The sequence below is a fragment of the Chlorocebus sabaeus genome, chromosome 3 (assembly GCF_047675955.1).
Source record: "Chlorocebus sabaeus isolate Y175 chromosome 3, mChlSab1.0.hap1, whole genome shotgun sequence".
Lineage (NCBI taxonomy): Eukaryota > Metazoa > Chordata > Mammalia > Primates > Cercopithecidae > Chlorocebus > Chlorocebus sabaeus.
The window spans coordinates 54787768-54808243 of NC_132906.1; the positions used below are offsets into that span (position 1 = coordinate 54787768).

Here is a 20476-nt window from a genome sequence, read left to right on the forward strand (position 1 = left end):
GGCAGGTGCCTGTAATCCCAGCTACTCGGGAGGCTGAGGCAGGAGAATAGTTTGAACCCAGGAGGCAGAGGCTGCGGTGAGCCAAGATCATGCCACTGCACTCTAGCCTGGGCGACAGAGTGAGACTCCTCCTCAAAAAAAAAAAAAAAAGGTTAAAATGGTAAATTTTATATTCTGTATCTTTTGCCCTATAGAAACACAAGTTGAATTAACAAAAGCATATATTAAAACAAAAGTACAGGCCAATACCACCAAAATGGTTTTATTTTTGTCACTGACAACAAGCACAACACTGCAATTGTATCATTATTTTGTTTAGTTTCTTAAATATTACTTAAGTGTGCATTAAAAATATGTTTACATTTTTAAAATGTGACACATTAAAGAAGTCCTCTGTAAACACGATCCCTTCACAATGTATTTTCCTGCTTTGTTTCATACATAAATAACTTAATCTACAAAGTCATAAATAATACTATCAACTCTTATGGTCTGGAAGTATATACAAATTTTGGAGTTTGATAAAAGTATTATTTATGATTTTATAAATAATACATAGTATTTATAGTGTTTATTATCAATCAAATGACTTTTTACAAATTCCTCCTGTCTCCTCAACCTGTTCCATCAGTAACAGACCTTCCAAGTTTACTTGGTAAAGATGCCAGACATTTAAAAAGTCAAAATGGTCAAAATTCTAGATTAAAAAAAAAACAGCAGAGAAGGTTGCTATTTAAGTATTACTAAATCTTAATAAAACCACTTCAGCTTGTCTGAAAAACAAAAAATGCTACTAAAGAGTGAATGCTTGTACAATCATATAAATGGTACCCAACAAAATTTAAAATTTAAGAAATAATAACATCAGATTAAATCCATATTAGTTTCGCAAAAAAACTCCACTGAGATTCTGTTACAGGAACAGAATCAATACTATTCTACATTTTCTAAAATTTGTTTTTGAATCTTCATTTGATGAGTTAAAATTTTAAGGGCAAAAATAATGACAAACAAAAAGCCATACTTAAGATTCCTAATACAGAACATTTGATTGTTTAGTTTTGTTTAATGACTGCAAATCCTTATTTCTTCAAAAAATAGCAAATATCTTTTGAAACACATCACCCATCTAATAATTTATTAAATAACCATTCAAGATTTATTAGGTAAGCACTAAAATTACTTTTATGTAATAAAAGTAAATAGGAATTTTGCATGTTTGCTATGTTTCATTTTACAAATTATTTTTTTAGTCCTCTATAGGGTATAAAACTTTAAGAAAACATTCTCAACTAACATTCTCATTAGATGTAAATGACTCAAATTACAAATAATACTAACCTAAGCATTGTCATTACTTTTAAAATCCAAATTTCTCAAAGTTTAATTTTTTACTCAATACAAAAATGACCTGGTTCACACTATTAGCTGCCCAACAAACTGTTTAAAAAACTAAAAATTCTTTGTTAAAGAGCAGATTACAAGAAATGTTTTCCATGCTCTTATTTTAAAAAACAAGATTCTGATATAATAATGAATCTAAATCAAAATTCACGAATGGTGGCTGAAATCCTGTCAGCTTTCAGCCCAATACAATATAAATCCACAGTTATAATGCATAAACAATTCAAAATTAAAGTTTATAATGGAAATGTCAACAAGTCATAACTACTACACATTACTACTGATGGGTTCCACTATACTTCAACCAGGCACAGCAGATGTGCACATCTGATAGACAGACTGCTTAGAAAATTAAAGCCATCAGAGCTATAAATAAGGAATATATAAATATGAACATAGCAATGCCAAAGCATTAGAGCTGTTAAAAAAAAGTGAATAAGATGTGATGTAAACACATCTGATAGTTCTCTCTGTAAGTCACTTTCCACTGATTTATAAAGCTATGGTTTTATAATTCTTTTAAAAAGGAAAATTTTTCTACACTGCTGCATGCAGTAATTTCATTGTACATTCTCAACTACAATGCCATCTTCAAATCCTCTTGCACAGCTTGACATATCTCATCAGAATTTCTCCAGAAAGTCAGCTTGTCATATTTTCAGCAGCCTACAACAAGAAAGTAAGATTCATTACAATAAAACCATGCAAAAAGAGGCATCATGAAGATAAATTTGTCAATACTGCACTGTCATTAACAAACAACTATTCCCCATATAACAGAACCACTTTTATCATGGTAATGCAGTGCTTTTCATGTTTTGCTATACATCAGGACTACCTTTTGAATGTACAGTTAACAGTCCACAGGCTAACAGTGGAATAAAATAATGGTTAAGAGCATATAAAACATAATGCTACTTGAAACATTAACCTATGGCAGACCTGTTCCCACAGACTTCGTTAGTTTGTCTGTTTCTGTATGTTTCATTTTAGTAAAAGGGATTAAGAATAAAAAAGACCTTTCATGCTACAAGGCGGAGAGAACAAGAGCAAAAGATGAATAATGAACATCTTATCAAATCCTGTCTCATCTACACCCTAACTACTATTCTTTCCTAGGTGATTGTGAAGAAATTCCAAGATATCATATTATCAATAAATGCTTTGATATGTTATTTCTAGAGACTTAAACAAATCACCATACTATTATCCTACCTAAAAAATTTCTTAATGTCATTATAAAAAGATATAATTTTAAATAAGTTTAATTTTAGAAATATGTATTAGTCTTTTAATTCATTTACCTTTCTAACTCCTTTTTATAAGACCTACCTACACAGGGACACAACACAGATTTACACTAAAGTATTAGTATTATACTAGCAGTCCAGGACATCTGTAAGAGAAAGGGCAAGGCTTAGTCCACAGGACTCCACCATAATGGTATAACTTAAGACAATGGGGTACTAAAATAGAAGATACAGGAAAGTAGGTTGTGCTCAGAACTGTTCAAATTAAAATATGTAGATGATGCTTACACATGAATCCTAGCACTAAGGAGATAATATAAAAATTCAATGTCAATAAAGAATCACTAATAAAATGCACTTAATTAACAGTTCTATTTATGCTGTGGGAGATGCGCATAAGGAGATGCTCATTACTGCCGTTGAGTAACTTATGTAATTAGGGAGATACATAGCTAGCTACTTTTACCATAAATGACTTAGACCACATCAATATACAAATCTGTGAAAGTAAAAAGCAAAAAAATTAACAAAAAAGTTACTATTTTCTACACAGTCAACCAAAGAGGAAAAGAAAAAAGTAATGTCTGAGACTAACAGTTTTTTTGCAACATTTCAAGATACCCTTGATTTGTTATTCTACATATTCCAAAAAAGAGACAATAAATACCATACAGTGAAATTCTAAATACCAGGAATTCTAGATAAAGATAGAACACAGCAGGGACAATTTCTCTTTACCTTAATTTTAAAACCAAAAGAAATTAACCAAAAAAAAAAAAAAAAGAGAGAGAGAGAGAGAGAGAGAGAGAAATTCATGAGCAGCAACCACATAAGGTAAGAAGAACCTTATGCTTGTAAAGCCAATAAAAGGGTGGTCAAGGAAAGGCAGACGTGGCTCAGTGTAGCTCTAAAGCCACCAGCTCCCCAAGTCTGTCCCAAATGGCAATAAGAGAGAACAGACTTTAATCCAGGGAGAAGCAAACTGATGAGTTATTCTTTTTCAATTCACTGAAATCACGTATAACACTTTTACTTTTAAAATAGCGTGATACTATCTGGAATGATGTTCACCAAACATTACTGCAGGTTATCTCTTTGGTAATCTTGAGTGATATTTTTTTATGTTTTGTATTTTCTGAATTAAATATCTTAAAATTGTAAGGATGCATTACTTTCATAAAAATTATACAGATTATGTAAATTACTTCAAAAAAAAAAAGTTCTAATAAACACTTGTTTGCTAGAAACTCCCTAGCTGTTGCTGTTGTTATTTTTCACTCTGTTGCCCAGGCTGGAATGCAGTGGCACAATCACAGCTTACTGCAGCCTCAAATGCCTGAGCTCAGGCCGTCCTGAATAACTAGAACTACAGGTGTGTACCACCATATCCAGCTAATTAAAATAAATGTTTTGTAGAGACGGAGTCTGGCCATGTTGCCCAAGGCAGTCTTAAACTCCTGGCTTCAAGTGATCCTTCTGCTTTGGCCTCCCAAAGTGCTGGTATCACAGGCGTGAGCCAGCACGCCTAGCTGAAACACCCTGGTTTTACTGAGATGCTGCTATACTGTTTCTAGATCATAGGAGAAATGCATTTTAAGAGGCTTCATGTATATAAGAGACAGATTTTCCATTCAAATAGTCAACACTTTCCGATTCTGTGTATCTTAATTACTGATTTTACCTCCCACATCTCATTATGGCCTACTGGATGCAGAATAACTAGTATGCTAAAAGCTGAAAAAGCTATGTTAAATTGGCATTTCTGAATTGCCTATCCTAATATCTCAGCTCATATTTTGCCTAAGAAAATGCTATGCCAAAGCACTTGTCAGTCACCTGCCTCAGATAGGTTTATTTGACTCTGTTTCTCTTCAAACTGTAGTACAAAACAAAAGTATCTTCCTATTATGTTAATTCCCTTTCAAACTCAAGCACAGAAAAACTAAAACTCTTACAGTTGTGGCAGATATGTACTAAATAAATCCTTCCCTCAAAAATTTCGGAAATATACTGATAAAATACTATAATACTCTTTTTTATTTTTATTAAAAGAGTTATTAGAGGCCGGGCGCGGTGGCTCAAGCCTGTAATCCCAGCACTTTGGGAGGCCGAGACGGGCGGATCACGAGGTCAGGAGATCGAGACCATCCTGGCTAACACAGTGAAACCCCGTCTCTACTAAAAACACAAAAAACTAGCCGGGCGAGGTGGCGGGCGCCTGTAGTCCCCGCTACTCGGGAGGCTGAGGCAGGAGAATGGCGTAAACCCAGGAGGCGGAGCTTGCAGTGAGCTGAGATCCGGCCACTGCACTCCAGCCCGGGCGACAGAGCAAGACTCCATCTCAAAAAAAAAAAAAAAAAAAAAAAAAAGGGTTATTAGATAATATTAAGTCAGGGAATGTGCCCATGCTAAAGCTCAATGACTGTTTTGTTTCTAACAACAACTTCATCTTTTCCTAAACTGCTGGCTCAGGTATTCTTGAGATTTTACTGGAGGAGAAAACTTAGTAGTTAAGTAAACAGCTCTGAAGTCAGAGAGCCCAAGTTCAAGATCGCAAGTCAATCACTAACTGGAAAGTTCTTGAGGTAAGTAAATTAGTCACCATAAGCTGCAGTTTCCTTAGCAGTAAACTACTAATAGTAGCATAGGATGAGTATCCCTTGTCGGAAATGCTTGGGACCAGAACTGTTTCTGATTTCAGATGTCCTGAAATTTTGTAAAATTTGCATTAAAGTTGTCCCTTGGTATCCATGGTGAATTATTAGTTCCAGGACTCCCCATGTCACCCACCTCATAGATACTGAAGTCCACAGATGCTCAAATGCTTTACATAAAAGGGCATAGCATTTGCATATAACCCACACGTATACTCCCGTATACTTTACATCATCTCTGGATTCGTTGTGATACCTAATACAATGTAAACACTATGCAAAGAGTTGTTATCCTGTATTGTTTAGGGACTCATGACAAGAAAAAAAGTCTGTACATTTTTAGTACAGACATAACCATCTTTCCCCCTGTTCCCCAAATATTTTTGATCCACAGATGGTTGAATCCATGGATACAGAACCCACAAATATAAGAGGACTGACTGTACTTGTTGACTGAGCATCCCTAATTAGAAAATCTGAAATGCTCCAATAAGGATTTCCTTTGAGTGTCATGTTGGTACTCAAAGTATGTCAGATTTTGGAGCATGTTGGATTTTCAGATTAGGAATGCTCAAACTGTAGTAGTTATCACTATTGTAATGATAGAGATAATGCCAGTAAAGCCTGTAAAACATACGGTCTAGCATGAGAAAAGTATTCATATAAATATTAGCTATTCTTGTTATTCAGTTATTTTTCTTTCTGCCATATGAAAGCCATAGGTTTGAGTTAAAAAAGAAACTTCCGTATCTAAATAGGAGACAAGTGCTGATAGCCAAGATAATGGGAAAAAGGCCTAGACATTTCAGAGATCTAAGAGGCAGCCCTTCCCATGACAGGCCCTGAGGCCTAGTATCAGGACCTAGAGCAAAGGTCATGCGTGTTATGCTTTAGCAAAGAACTTGGCTGCATTGTGTCCATGTCCTAGGGTTCTGTGGAAGTTTGGACTTGAGAGTGATTTAGGGTATCTGGTGGAAGAAATTTCTAAGCAGCAAAGTGTTCAACACGTCGCATGGCTGCTTTTGACAGCATATGCTCAGATGCATGAGCAAAGAAATAACCTAAGGCTGGAACTTATACTTAAAGGGGAAGCAGAGCATAAAAGTTTAGAAAATGTGCAACCTGTCCATGTGGTAGAAAAGAAAAGCCCATTTTCAGGAGAATTCAAGGGGGTTGCAAAGCAACTACTTGCTAGAGAAATTTCCGAATCTAAATAGGAGACAAGTGCTGATAGCCAAGATAATGGGTAAAAGACCTAGACAACATTTCTGAGATCGAAGAGGCAGCCCTTCCCATTACAGGCCCTGAGACCTAGGATAGAATGGTTTTATGGACCAGGTTCAGGGTCCCGCAGCCCTCCACAGTCTTGGGACATCGCTCCTTGCATCCCAGCCACTCCAGCTCCAGCCATGACTGAAAGTGGCCCAGGTATAACTCAGGACTCTACTTCAGAGGATCCAAGCCATAAGCCCTGGTGACTTCCATGCGGTGTCAAGCCTGTGGGTGCACAGAGTACAAGGGCTAAGGTTTGGCAGCCTCCACCTAGATTTCAGAGGATGTATGGAAAAGCCTGGTTATCTAAGCAGAAGTCTGCTTCAGGGGTGGAGCCCTCATGGAGAACCTCTACTAGGGTAGTGCAGAGGGGAAATATGGGGCTGGAGCCCCCAAACAAAGTCCTCACTGGGGCACTGCCTAATGGAGCTGTGAGAAGAGGGCCACCATCCTCCAACCCCAGAATGGTAGATCCACTGACAGCTTGTACCCTGAGCCATGAAAAGCTGTAGGCACTCAACAATGCCAGCCCATGAGAGCAGTTGTGGGGGCTTAACCCTGTAAAGCTACAGGGGCAGAGCTGCTTAAGGCCTTGGGAGCACACCCCTCTCACCAGTGTGTCCTGCATGTGAGATACAGAGTCAAAGGAGATTGTTTTGGAGCTTTAAGATTTAATGATTGCCCTGCTGGGTTTGGAACTTGTTTGGGGCCTGTAGCCTCTTTCATTTGGCTGATTTCCCCAGCTTTGGGGATGGAAATGTTTACCCAATGTCTATAATCCCATTGTATCTTGGAAGTAAATAACTTGTTTTAGATTTTATAGGCTCATAGGTGGAAGGGACTTGCCTTGTCTCAGAACTTTGGACTTTTGAGTTATTGTTGGAATGAGTTAAGACTTTGGGGGACTGTTGGGAAGGCATGATTGTATGTTGCAATGTGAGAAGAACACATGAGATCTGGGAAGGGTCAGCGAAGGAATGATAGTTTGGATGTGTGTCCCCACCCAAATTTCACTTTGAAATGTAATCCCCAATGTTGGAGGTGGGGCATGGTGGGAGTTGACTGATTCATGGGGGCAGATCCCTCATGAATGGTTTAGCACCATTCGTTTGGTGCTGTATTCACTATAGTGAGTGAATTCTTAAGAGTTCTGATTACATAAAGCTGGGTGGCACCTCACTCTCTCGCTCCTGCTTTTGCAACATGACGTGCCTTCTCCCCCTTTGCCTTCCACAACGATTGTAACCTTCCTGAGGCCTCCCCAGAAGCAGATGCCACTATGCTTTCTACGCAGCCTGAAAAACCACGAGACAATTAAACTTCTTTTCTTTACAAATTATCTCTTCTCAGGTTTGTTTATTTATTTATTTTAAGACGAAGTCTTCTTAGGTCGCCCAGGATGGAGTGCAGTGGCGCAAATCTCGGCTCACTGCCACCTCCACCTCTTAGGTTCAAGTGATTCTCTTGCCTCAGCCTTCTGAGCAGCTGGGATTACAGGTGCCTGCCATAATGCCTGGCTAATTTTTGTATTTTTAGTAGACATAGGTTTCACTATGCTGGCCAGGCTGGTCTTGAACTCCTGACCTCAAGTGCTCTGCCCACCTCAGCCTCCCAAAGTACTGGGTGTCAAGCCTGTACGGGCTTGAGCTACCAAGCCCAGCAGGTATTTCTTTATATCAATTCAAGAATGGACTAATACAGAGTCTACCATAAAAGTGAGGATAGTAGTTACTGGAGGGGAGAGCAAGAGGGAGAGGTTAGTGATTGGGGAGGGGACACAAGGGGGATTATCTGGTGCTGGCAGTGATGGTTGCATAGATATTCTCTTTATGATACATTTTAGCTCTATAAATGTGGTTTACCCGTTTTAGTTAAGATTCAATAATCAAGAGATTTTAAAAAGCACAAAAACAAACCTAAAGAACTCATTGGAAAATAATCAGAAAGATATGTAAATTACATGTTTTAAATAGTTGTTTTCTTGAAGGTAAGAAAAAAGAGAAGTCACTTTGTATCAGGTATCAGAAGGCTTTGTTTGTTTGTTTTCCCCTCCATTGACTGTCTTTCTGTGAGCCCACGTTTTGGACAAGTTTTAAAATGAACTAACTTAAAGTTTCAGTATTCAAAGTGAGTTAGTGCTAAATAACAAGGGAAATAAAATCACAAGCTTTTAAATCAGAAAGTCTGTGCAAGAGAGAATAGGATATGTTTTTAGTTGCCAGTCTGAGCAATTAAAAGGTGGTTAATTTGAATTTGAAAAAAGGTGGCCCTCTGGGAGCCTGGTGGCAGTAGCAGCCCCCTGGTCCCTGGTCCCTTGGAGTCACTTTTTCCTTTTCTTGAAGGATAACACATGGGCTCACAGCTGAGCAGCTCTATCAGCCAGTTTCCTGTCTGAGGAATCCCAGTAATCTGACAGCCTTCTTTCACTTCATCCTGTCCAAGCTGGTAGTGTTTGTGCTGAGATGGCTGACTGGCTCTATCACATACCTAATCTCTTCACAAAAGTCTAGCCACACTCTTAGCCCTGTCTCCAGAACATGTTATTCAGAGAGGCTGAGAATTTTCTAAATTCTCAAATGCTAGTTCCTTTTCTCTTAGCAGGTCCTTACTCAACTGCTCATTTGTGTCACATTATTAAGCAACAAAAAGAAATCAGGCTACACCTTCCACAATTTGCTTGGAAATTTCCTCAATGAAATATCCAAGTTCATTGTTTACATATTCTATTTTCCTTCCAACAGTAGAACATAATTCAGCCACATTTTGTCACTTTCTTTCTTTCTTTCTTTCTTTTTTTTTTTGAGATGGAGTTTCGCTCTTATTGCCCAGGTTGGAGTGCAATGTTGCAATCTTGGCTCACTGCAACCTCTGCCTCCCGGTTCAAGCGATTCTCCTGCTTTGGACACCCAAGTAGCTGGGATTACAGGCATGTGCCACTACAACTGGCTAATTTTGTATTTTTAGTAGAGACGGAGTTTCATTATGTTGGTCAGGCTGGTTTTGAACTCCTGACATCAGGTGATCCACCCACCCTGGCCTCCCATAGTCCTAGGATTACAGGCGTAAGCCACTATGCCTGGCCCATTCTGTCACTTTCTAACAAAGATCACCTTTCTTTTCGTGTCCAATAAATGTTCCCCATTTCCATCTGGGTCTTCACTAAAAGTGCTTTTAACATTTATATTTCTAGCAACATTCTGATCCTAATGTTAGTCTCAAAAAAACTCTGAGGCTTTCTCTACAGCTCTCTTCTCTTCTTTCTGAGCCCTCACCAGAATTGCCTGAACATTCCCAGTTCTACAAACAGTTCCTCTTCAAGGAAATCTAGTCTTTTTCTATCAAGCACCTTAAAACTTTCCAGTCTCTATCCAATACCTGATTCCAAAGCCACATCCTCACTTTTAAGTATTTGTTACAGCAACATCCCACTTGCCAGTACCAAAATCTGTATCAGATTTCTGGGACTGCCATAACAAAGTAACCACATTATTAGGTGGGTTAAAACAACAAAAATCTATTTACAGTTTGAAGGCCAGAAATGCATACATATTATACATAATTAATCAAGGTGTTAGCTGGGTCATGCTCTCTGACAGTTCTAGGGGAGTATCCTTCCTTGCCTCTTTCTAGCTTCTTGTGGCCACAGAAAATCCTTAACTTTCTTTGGCTATTTGTATCCAAATTTCTCTTGTCTTATAAGGCTACCAATCATTGGGTTGGGATCTACCCTAATCCAGGATGACCTCATCTTAATTTGATTATATCTGCAAAGGCATTATTTCTAACTAAGGTCATATGCATTGGGACCAGGGGTTAGGACTCGAATATACCTCTTCTGGAGCAGGCACAATTTTACTCAACAAATAGCACAATTCTAAAAATAGAGACTTCTAGGAAAATGTAACATGGTTCATGGTAGTAGTAATTTCTTTTTTGAGATGGAGTCTCGCTCTGTCGCCCAGGCTGGAGTGCAGTGGTGCCATCTCAGCTCACGGCAAGCTCCGCCTCCCAGGTTCATGCCATTCTGCTGCCTCAGCCTCCTGAGTAGCTGGGACTACAAGCGCCCACCACTACGCCCGCCTTTTTTGTATTTTTAGTAGAGATGGGGTTTCACCACGTTAGCCAGGATGTTCTTGATCTCCTGACCTCGTGATCTGCCAGCCTCAGCCTCCCAAAGTGCTGGGATTACAGGCGTGAGCCACTGTGTTCAGCCTGGTAGTAGTAATTTTTATGATATGAACATACGCTATTAAGCTCCTGGTCTCTTGGTGGTGTTGGATGTTAGTTTAACCTTGTTTAGCCAGGATGTTTCCCATAACTTCATCACTAATCATTTTTCTTTTTTTTTTTTTGAGACGGAGTCTCGCTCTGTCGCCCAGGCTGGAGTGCAGTGGCCGGATCTCAGCTCACTGCAAGCTCCGCCTCCCGGGTTCCCGCCATTCTCTTGCCTCAGCCTCCTGAGTAGCTGGGACTACAGGCGCCCGCCACCTCGCCCGGCTAGTTTTTTGTATTTTTTAGTAGAGACGGGGTTTCACCGTGTTCGCCAGGATGGTCTCGATCTCCTGACCTCGTGATCCGCCCGTCTCGGCCTCCCAAAGTGCTGGGATTACAGGCTTGAGCCACCGCGCCCGGCCATTAATCATTTTTCTAAATAAAAACATCTTTATTTAGAATGAACTAATAGGAATCTCCAACCTTTAGTGCTTCAGTAGCCTTGCGAAGCTCCTTAATAACCGACGATAAAGCTTCTGGGTTAATTCCTTGTTCACAAAGCCGTACACAAATAGACAGAGTTTCCATATCTAAGCCAGTATTCAAAATTCTTGAAATCTCAAGCAGAACTGAAAAAAGAAACAAAAAGAAACTTCTAAAAAAAGGCTTACATCATTTAAAAATATGCACATAGTACTTTCATTAATTTATATATCACTGCACAATACCAAGGAATTAGCATAGCATCTCAGATTTTGGAAATCTGCATGTAATACTTTCTTGCCTTTACTTAGTTTTAGAAACTTAAATATAAACTCACACTTCCCTTCACATAACTGCCTTTTACATCTTGGTATATATTCTGGCACTCATTTAATATCTAACACATATCCACCATACTTAGGATAATTCTGAACGCTTGCTTATTTTTTAGTATTCTTTGAAAATGCAGTTTAACTAGTTGCATATTGTGCCATTTTACGGAAACGCTACACTTAACTGCTCTGTTACTTTAAAAGTTAGGCTGCTCTCATGTTTCCCCCATTCAAATATTGATAAGAATCTGTACATACTAAATTTTATTTCATTAGGATACATTTCTAGAAGTACAACTGTTCAGTCAGTAATATACATATTTAATTTGCTGAATTGACGTACAATAGTCAAAAAAAAAGTAATGTACATATTTAAGGCTTTAAAAGTGTTTAGAAACTTTTATGACAATTTGATAGTGTAAATCATGTCTGTTGAATCTAATAAAAATGAAACTTTATATTTTTTTAAACGTCATTTGTATAGTACTACATTTTATTGTAGTTGATAGAATTCTTTGTCTTTTTTTTTTTTTGAGATAGAGTCTTGCTCTGTCGCCGAGGCTGGAGTGCAGTGGCCGGATCTCAGCTCACTGCAAGCTCCGCCTCCCGGGTTTACGCCATTCTCCTGCCTCAGCCTCTCGAGAACCTGGGACTACAGGTGCCCGCCACTCGCCCGGCTAGCTTTTGTATTTTTTAGTACAGACGGGATTTCACCGTATTAGTCAGGATGGTCTCGATCTCCTGACCTCGTGATCCACCCGACTCGGCCTCCCAAAGTGCTGGGATTACAGGCTTGAGCCACCGCGCCCGGCCAGAACTCTTTGTCTTTAACATGACAAGCACAAACAGAGAAACTTGGTTTCCAAAGTGATTTTCTGAATCCCTTCCATTACAGGTTGTAAGTACACCGGTTCCACTGAATTTTGTTTTATGATTGCTTCCCAGAGAGTATTTAGACTATTTTAAGTCAACTGTCAACATATTATTTATTGTTTCCCATATCATTTCCCCTTGGCATTATGCTTAGAAAGTTATTCCTCATGCAAAGATTATATCCACCAGTATTCTCTTCCAGCACTTGAAAGTTTATTTCCCAATACCCCCCATAAGTATTTATCTCCCTGGAGTTTGGGTGGAAAATAGGATCTAACTTTTCCTCCCAGAAATGAGTCAGTTGCCCTAGTAAAATTTATTGAATGATCTAAGTTTTCCCTACCCAGTTGAGATGCCACCTTTATTCATAGTAAATTCCCATATACCTACAAATTTGTTACATGTCTATCTTTTGTAAAGGCAACCATTTAATTACTAACTTTATATTGCATGTAGTAGGGTAAACATTCCATTGTCATCTTTCATTTATATAAGCCCTTTTATTCTTTGGATGAACTTAAAATTTTTCATCAATTCTAAAAACAAATTCCAACTGGATTCTGATTAACTGTATAAAAACTACATATTATTTTGGGAAGAACGGACAAGTTATCAGTATTTAGTCATCCATTAATTTAAGTCTAAGTCTTTCTGAAAATTCTTATAGTATTTATCATGTTCATGAGATAGGTCCCTCCCATTTTTTTCATATCAGATATTCACTTTGATCCCTAGAAGTTCAATTTGAATCGGGCGCAGTGGCTCACGTCTGTAATCCCAACACTTTGGGAGGCCAAAGTGGGCAGATCACCTGAGGTCAGGAGTTTGAGACCAGCCTGATCAACATGGAGAAACCCCGTCTCTACTAAAAATACAAAATTAGCCGGGCAAGGTGGTACATGTCTTTAATCCCAGCTACTTGGGAGACTGAGGCAGGAGACTTGCTTGAACCTGGAAAGTAAAGGCTGCAGTGAGCCGAGATCGCGCCATTGCACTCCAGCCTGGGCAACAAGAGCAAAACTCTGTCTCAAAAGAAAAACAAACAAAAAAAGTTGTTCAATTTGAGTCTTAAAAAAAATGTCTTCCATGCCTCTGCTAACTGTTTGGAGATATAGAGTATAGTTCTGATGCCCTTGTCTGCTAATTCTAACATTTGTGTGATCGGGGGGATGTTTATTACAATTGACTGAATTTTTCACGTCATGGGTCACACTGTTCTGCCTTGCATACCTGGTAATCTTTGACTAGATGCCACGTACTCAGAATTTTACTTAGGTACAGGATATTTTTGTATTTCTATATTCCTGAGCTTTAGAATGAGATACCGTTATCTGGAAATGGTTTGATTCTTTCAGGTATTACTTCTTAGATCTGTTAGGCAGGACCAGAGCCCTGTTTAGCATAGGACTAATTATTCCCCTTACGACTGAGGTAAGAATTCTGAGTACTCTATCTAATGTCTCATGAATTACAAATATTTCCATTCTGGCTGGTAGTTATAGGTACTATCCTCAGCCCTGTGTAAGCATGGTGCACTGTTCATTCCAGTCGTTCTAGATGGTTCCCTCCCAGTTTTCTGAGTACTTTCCCCACACATCTGCTAATCAGTGCTCTGAATACTTAAGGGGCACACTTCTACAGATCTCCAGCATTTTTTTCTGTGCAGTTCTCGCCTCTCAGGTACTGTTATTCAAACTCTACCTGCCTTGGTCTCCTGGGTCTTCTAAACTCCTTCTGTCTTCTAAATTCACTTCAGTGTGTACACTGGGTTCTGCCTGGGTTCTCCCTGCTATACTGAGGCCTGGAACTCTCTGAAGGCAGTGAGCTGGGGCAACCCAAGAAATCACTTTGCTTGTTTCCTGTCTCTAAGGGATCACTGTACTCTGATGCCTGATGTCCAGTGTCCTGAAAACCATTGTTCTATATGCTTATGAGTTTTCTTGGTTGTTTCAAGCAGAAGCATAAATCTAATCTGTTACTCCATCTTGGCTGGAAGATGACAGCCCTTTCCATTTTCATTTCTTCAGTTCTGATATTCCAGTTTACTGATACTTTGCTCTTCAGCTGTATCCAGCTGGTTATTCACATTATCTGCTGAATTTATTTCAATACCTTTTAAGATTTCCAGTTTCTCCCCATAATCACTTGTTTTATAACTAAATGCTTATTTATAGTGACTAATTTCACAGCTGTTGATCCTGCCTTCATCTATTTAAGGCTATATTCTTAAACTGTATTTGAGATTGCTCTATTATCTCTATTTCTTGAAGTATAAGCAAGCAGCAAAAGATAGTGGTTAGGAGTGTGATCTCTAGAGCCAGACTACCTGTGTTCAAATTCTAGCTGTAATATTTAGTAGGCAAGTTACTCTCTCTGTGCCTTATTTCACCATTCTCTAAAGTGAGGATAAGAGTACCTATTTTAAAGGATTAGTGTGAGAATTAAAGGATACACTGAGAATGGTATCCATTTGTTTTGCGGAAACTGCCTTGCAGTCCTTTGGAATGATGCTTGACATACGGTAGGGCTCAATAAAAGACTTCCCTGTTACTACCCCTTTCCCTCTTTTTCATTTTCCATGTTAGTTGCTCATGTTTTTCATCTACCTTACGTGCTTTGTCATTCTTGGCTGAAAACTCATCTTCCATAGATTTATTTTAGGTGTCCTGGACTGGTGACACATTCTAAGACAGGAAGCTGTACCCTAGCCTTAGGCCTCTAGATCAGGCCTTGTAGTATTTTTGGTTCAGATCCAAAAAACACATGGACGGTGCCTCTCAATCTCTGGCTGTGACAAATGGCACATTTCTGACTCCCAGCTTCCGTGAGGCAGGGTAGCATGCTTTGTCAGGTTCTATTCCCAACAATTCCCTGTTGTGGTTCCCATGTGCTCCTTTCTTTTGGGGGAAACCTCTCTTTTCCTAATCAACGGAGACTTCCCTTCTTGCTTTTGAACAGGTCTATCCTGATACATTTTCTTACTATTTCCTATTATTTTTATATTCTTAGAGTTTCAGCAACTGCTCAATCTACCATACTGGATCTTCACTTTATTTTTGACTGTCTTCATAAATGGATTCTACTTAGCCCTTGTACATTCTAAGTGGTTACCATCAGTATACTGGAACATTACATATTACACTTTTTAATCACCAGTCACCTTGATGAATTCTATGATGCTTCTAACAGTTTTTCAGTTGATTCTCTCCCTTCTCTGTCTAGTTTGTTCTCTTCATGGTAGACCCCCCACCTATAAAGGCTATGCTTATTCCTGACTTCACGCCTTTGTTCATGCTTTTCTCCTCTGCCTGTTATCCTCCCTTCATATAACTCTATGCTGTTTTCTTAGTTCATCTCATCTCTGGTATTTCTTCTTTAAGCCTTCTTTTCAAATGGACACCTATTTTTACTTCCTATTTTCACAAATCACCTGTAATCAAAAACTATTTCTTTAGTGCCCACTATATGATTAGTACAGGTTGAACACTCCTAATCCCAAAATCTGAAATGTGAAATGCTCTAAAATCCAAAACTTTTTAAGTACTGACATAACACCATAGTGGAAAATTCCACAGCTCATATAATGGATCAAAGTCAAAATGCAGGTGCTCAATACACAGCTTATTCAGCATCCCTGAGGGAAAAAAACAAAATTACCTTCAGGCTATGTGTATAAGGCATATATAAAACATAAATGAATTCTGTGTTTGGACTTGGGTCCCATCCCCAAGATACCTCATTATGTATGTGAAAATATTAAAAAAAAAATCTGAAATCCAAAACATGGTCCCAAGGTTTTTGGATGAGGGATAATCAACCTGTAACTGTATGTATTTTGTGCCTATTATGCTACTGCTGCAAATACAGTTATGAACAAGATAGATATGCTCCTGGTCCTCACAGATATTAGTCCAGGAGGAGAGATAGATATTAAAGTAATAACTGATTCCAGATATAAGTAAAATAAAGAAAAAGAGTGGAATACTTCTGAAACAAATTACAAGGGCATCTTACCAAGTTTGGAAGGACACAGTGTTTAGCAAAGACTTGTCTGAAGAAGTGACAATTATACTTAGACATCAAAGGTGAGAAGACATCAACCAGACTAATACAGAGGCAGGAGGAAGGGTGATGGGTGAGAGCAAAGAAAACAGCTTGTGTGATGGTTCCTACACTAGAGGGAACTTAGTAAATTCACAGACCTGAACTGCTATTGTGAAGGCAATGTAATTAACGGGGTGAATGGGTATAAAATATGAGATAAGTCCTAGTGAAGATCTTAGAATTGTGGAAAGCTATTGGAAGATATAAAATAGGAACATGAATAGATCAAATTTGCAATTTAAGGACTTTTTGGCTGAGTATCAAATGAATCTTTAAAAAGTCCAGTTATATCACAATTTTAATAAAAGACTGGTGGGTAGTATGATCAGGAGATATTTAGCCAACCTGAAATGAGTCAAGAATTGAAAGGGCTTAGTAAAGAACAGGAGGCAGAGGAGGTGAGAAAGCAAGACGGACTTCCAGATTTCTTTCTCAAATGTGCAACTGGATTGTGCATGGACTACCTGTTTGTTTTGCTGGCACTGCCTTGCAGTGCTAGTCAAATGGAATATATATACCATAGACTCGCTTAACTCCTTTCTCTATAATGTGTTTCCTTTTTTTTTTTTTGAGATGGAGTCTAGCTCTGTCACCCAGTCTGTGGTGCAGTGGTGCAATCTCGGCTCACGGCAACCTTTGCCTCCCAGGTTCAAGCAATTCTCCTGCCTCAGCCTCCCAAGCAGCTGGGAATACAGGTGCCTGAGCTTACTACTACATATATATATACACACTACTATATATATACACACACTACTATATATATGTATAGTACTAAAGTATAGGACTACTTTATATATATATATAAAGTAGTGCTACAGGCCAGGCACAGTGGCTCAAGGCTATAATCCCAGCACTTTGGGAGGCCGAGGCGGGTGGATCACCCAAGGTGAGGAGTTCAAGACCAGCCTGGCCAACATGGTGAAACCCTGTCTCTACTAAAAATACAAAAATTAGCCAGGTGTGGTGGCAGGCGCCTATAATCCCAGTTACTCCAGAAACTGAGGCAGGAGAATTGGGTCCTATCCCCAGCTTGAACCTGGGAGGCGGAGGTTGCAGTGAGCCAAGATCGCGCCACTACACTCCAGCCAGACTCGGTCTCATTAAAAAAAAAAAAAAAAAAATAGTGTCATGATAAAGACTCTCGTAAGGAATAACTATCAAAATTAAAATTCAGATGCATAGGATGATTTGAGAGGAAAATAAAAATTAAAGTATAAAGCAATCAATAGAGAATACTTAACATATCAAAAAACTGAAAAGCAAAGGAAGCAACCATACACAGTGGGTTGGGCGGGAGGTGTTGTTGAAAAGGCACGACTATTTTAAGAGAATGCAGAATTTTAAGGATATAAGGATGAAAGCAAAGATCTCATGCAGACCTTATCCTAAATAGGCAGGGATAGTTCTTTTCAGAGTGAGCTACACAGATAATTGATTAATACAAAGTCAGCCTGCTGCCTCCCACGTCTTTAACAAAATCCTTCCATTTCATGATCAAAATGCAAATGTAGCCAAGAATTCTGCAATTCATATGACTTAAAGGGGGGTTCACAAATCCTGCCATTGAGGGGAGAAATGGTACTCAAAAAGTTTTGAAAATTTCACTTTTGATCTCAGGGGTTGATTTAAATACTGTGAAACACCACATCCCCTCTCCTTCATTTTTTGTTTTACTTCACTTTTTCATGTTCTTATTCTCTCTATAATCTTCATTTTACACCAGGTTTTCTCAAAAGAGATCTTGATGATGCAGCCAACATAAATCATCAGTTCTCAATTGTACATCAGTGGTTCCACCAGAGAGAAAATGTGAGTTTTCCATTCAAATAGGATCCTACGGCCATATACATAAGGAACCTAAGTACAGCTAACATAAGAAAATAGGCTAGAAGTGAGGTCTTATACTCTACCTTTTTCCAAGGAAACATACAAGATAGTAAATTTTTATACACACAGACACACACATATATATATACACATGCATAAATTCACTTACAAAATAAAACTAGTAAGTGTTGATACATCGAAAAGGATAGAAAAATAGGCTGAATATTAACATTCTCAGAAAAACAGCAAGGTAGATACTGAACAAGTGAAAAATTAGATGCAAAGTCTCTAAAAATGTAATTCTTTGAAAAGGAACGAGCAGCCAGTGCAGAAAAAGCCAGCAGCCCTTCTGCAGGGGCTATGTAAGAAAATGAGGCCGGGTGTGGTGGCCCACACCTGCAATCCTAGCACTTTGGGAGCCCAGGTGGGTGGATCACCTGAAGTCAGGAGTTCAAGACCAACCTGGCCAAAATGGTGAAACCCCGTCTCTACTAAAAATAAAAAAAAATTAGCCGGGTGTGGTAGTGGGCACCTGTAATCCCAGCTACTCCGGAGGCTGAGACTGGGAAGAGTTGCCTGAACACGGGAGGTGGAGGTTGCAGTGAGCTGAGGTTGCACTCCAGCCTGGGCAACCACGGCAAGACTCCGTCTCAAAAAAAAAAAAAAGCCTACAGTGAGGGAGAAAGAGATACAGGAGTGAGAATTTCATAGGGTTATCTTTTAACAGAGAGGGAAGCTGACGTAAGTAGCCTCTGGAAAACGTCTAGGACCACTGCAAATGACATTATGACATTTAACATCGATCAAACACTCATAATACAGGTGGATGTGAGTAAAAAGGAGACAAAGGAGACTACAAGAGAGATGACATCGGAAATAATATAAAAATAATTGATCATCTTTGATATATTTTTACATGGTTGTCTTATTTAAATATTCACAATTCTTGGAGGCAGGATTTTATTTTAAACAAACAAACAGGCTCAATGATGTTTAAGTATCTAGTCCAAGCTCACCACAGGGTTATGAAGTGGCATTAGAGGGTGGAGAGAAGGTAACCGGCAAGACACTAATTTCGTGTTCTGCAACGCTTGTGTAGGCTTCACACACACGTGCCTCCGGGGCCGAAAACAGGCGACACCCATAGCACTTGGGCACTGGCGTCACCCGCTTCAAGAGGAAACTAGGATAATTCTGACGAAGGGGGGAACTTATTCATTCGCAGGATATTAAAGGCCGCCTACTTAAGTGTGAAGAACACGAGGCATAGCGGTGACCAAACACCTGGCCCCTGTCCCCGCCAGGATCCCGACCTTGGGGATCCCAACCTTAGGGATCCCAACCTTGTGGACCCCCGAAGCGCCCCGCGCGGGAATCCGGTGGGACGCGGCGCGCAGGAGGGAACGGGTGTACTGGGTGGGGTGGGCGTGGCGCTGTCACCGCAGGAGATCGGGCGGGTAGGGCGGACCTGGGACGCGGGATAGAGGGGGCGCGGCATTCGCGCGAGAGGGACGCGGTGCGCAACCGGCTGACTAGGGGGCCGCAACGCCTGGCGCGCGCGACAAACTACGCAGCGGCGGAGACAGCTCTCAAGGGATAGGGCCATCAGCCCTGCGGCCCTGGCAGGTCCCTTCCAAAGATCTTCGAAGATGCCGTTTGGGGCACGAAGGGGACCTGAAGTCCTCCCCAGGCTCAGCTCCGCCTGGGGGCCTTGGCTCTGGGAAGGCAGGCAAGGTAAAAGGAGCGCAATGGACACTCACCGTCCATGGTCTCCCGCACCGCATTCAGATTCGCTGCCGCGGCCGCCGCCGCCCCCCCAGCGCCGCTGCTACTCGCCATGGCTAAGGCCGAGGGAGGCGGGAGAAGGGCCTGACCCGGAACTGGAGCGCCTTCCTCTCTCCTGGGCAATCACACGGCGCGTCTCGGCTCACGCCGGGCAGGCTCCGCCCCTCGCGCTCGTCGCCGGCGTGAGGCTGCGTTGATTTGAATTTGGAGCCTCGTTCCTCTGCGCGGAACGTGGAGCGAGGAGTTGCTATTCGAATTTTCTACGCGGCCTCCGTGCAAT

The 20476-nt window shown here is 40.1% G+C and overlaps 1 protein-coding gene across 1 annotated transcript; it reads right to left on the reverse strand.

Annotated features, from left to right (window-relative positions):
* Nucleotides 1-246: 246 nt before the first annotated feature.
* On the reverse strand, nucleotides 247-20332 carry MZT1 (mitotic spindle organizing protein 1). Its single transcript, XM_007960564.3, has 3 exons — nucleotides 20172-20332; nucleotides 11276-11421; nucleotides 247-2070 (listed from the first exon to the last, which is right to left on the reverse strand). Exons 1-3 carry the CDS (start codon nucleotides 20248-20250, stop codon nucleotides 2047-2049), a joined length of 249 nt encoding a protein of 82 aa, XP_007958755.1. The 5' UTR covers nucleotides 20251-20332; the 3' UTR covers nucleotides 247-2046.
* Between the last annotated feature and the right edge of the window lie 144 nt (nucleotides 20333-20476).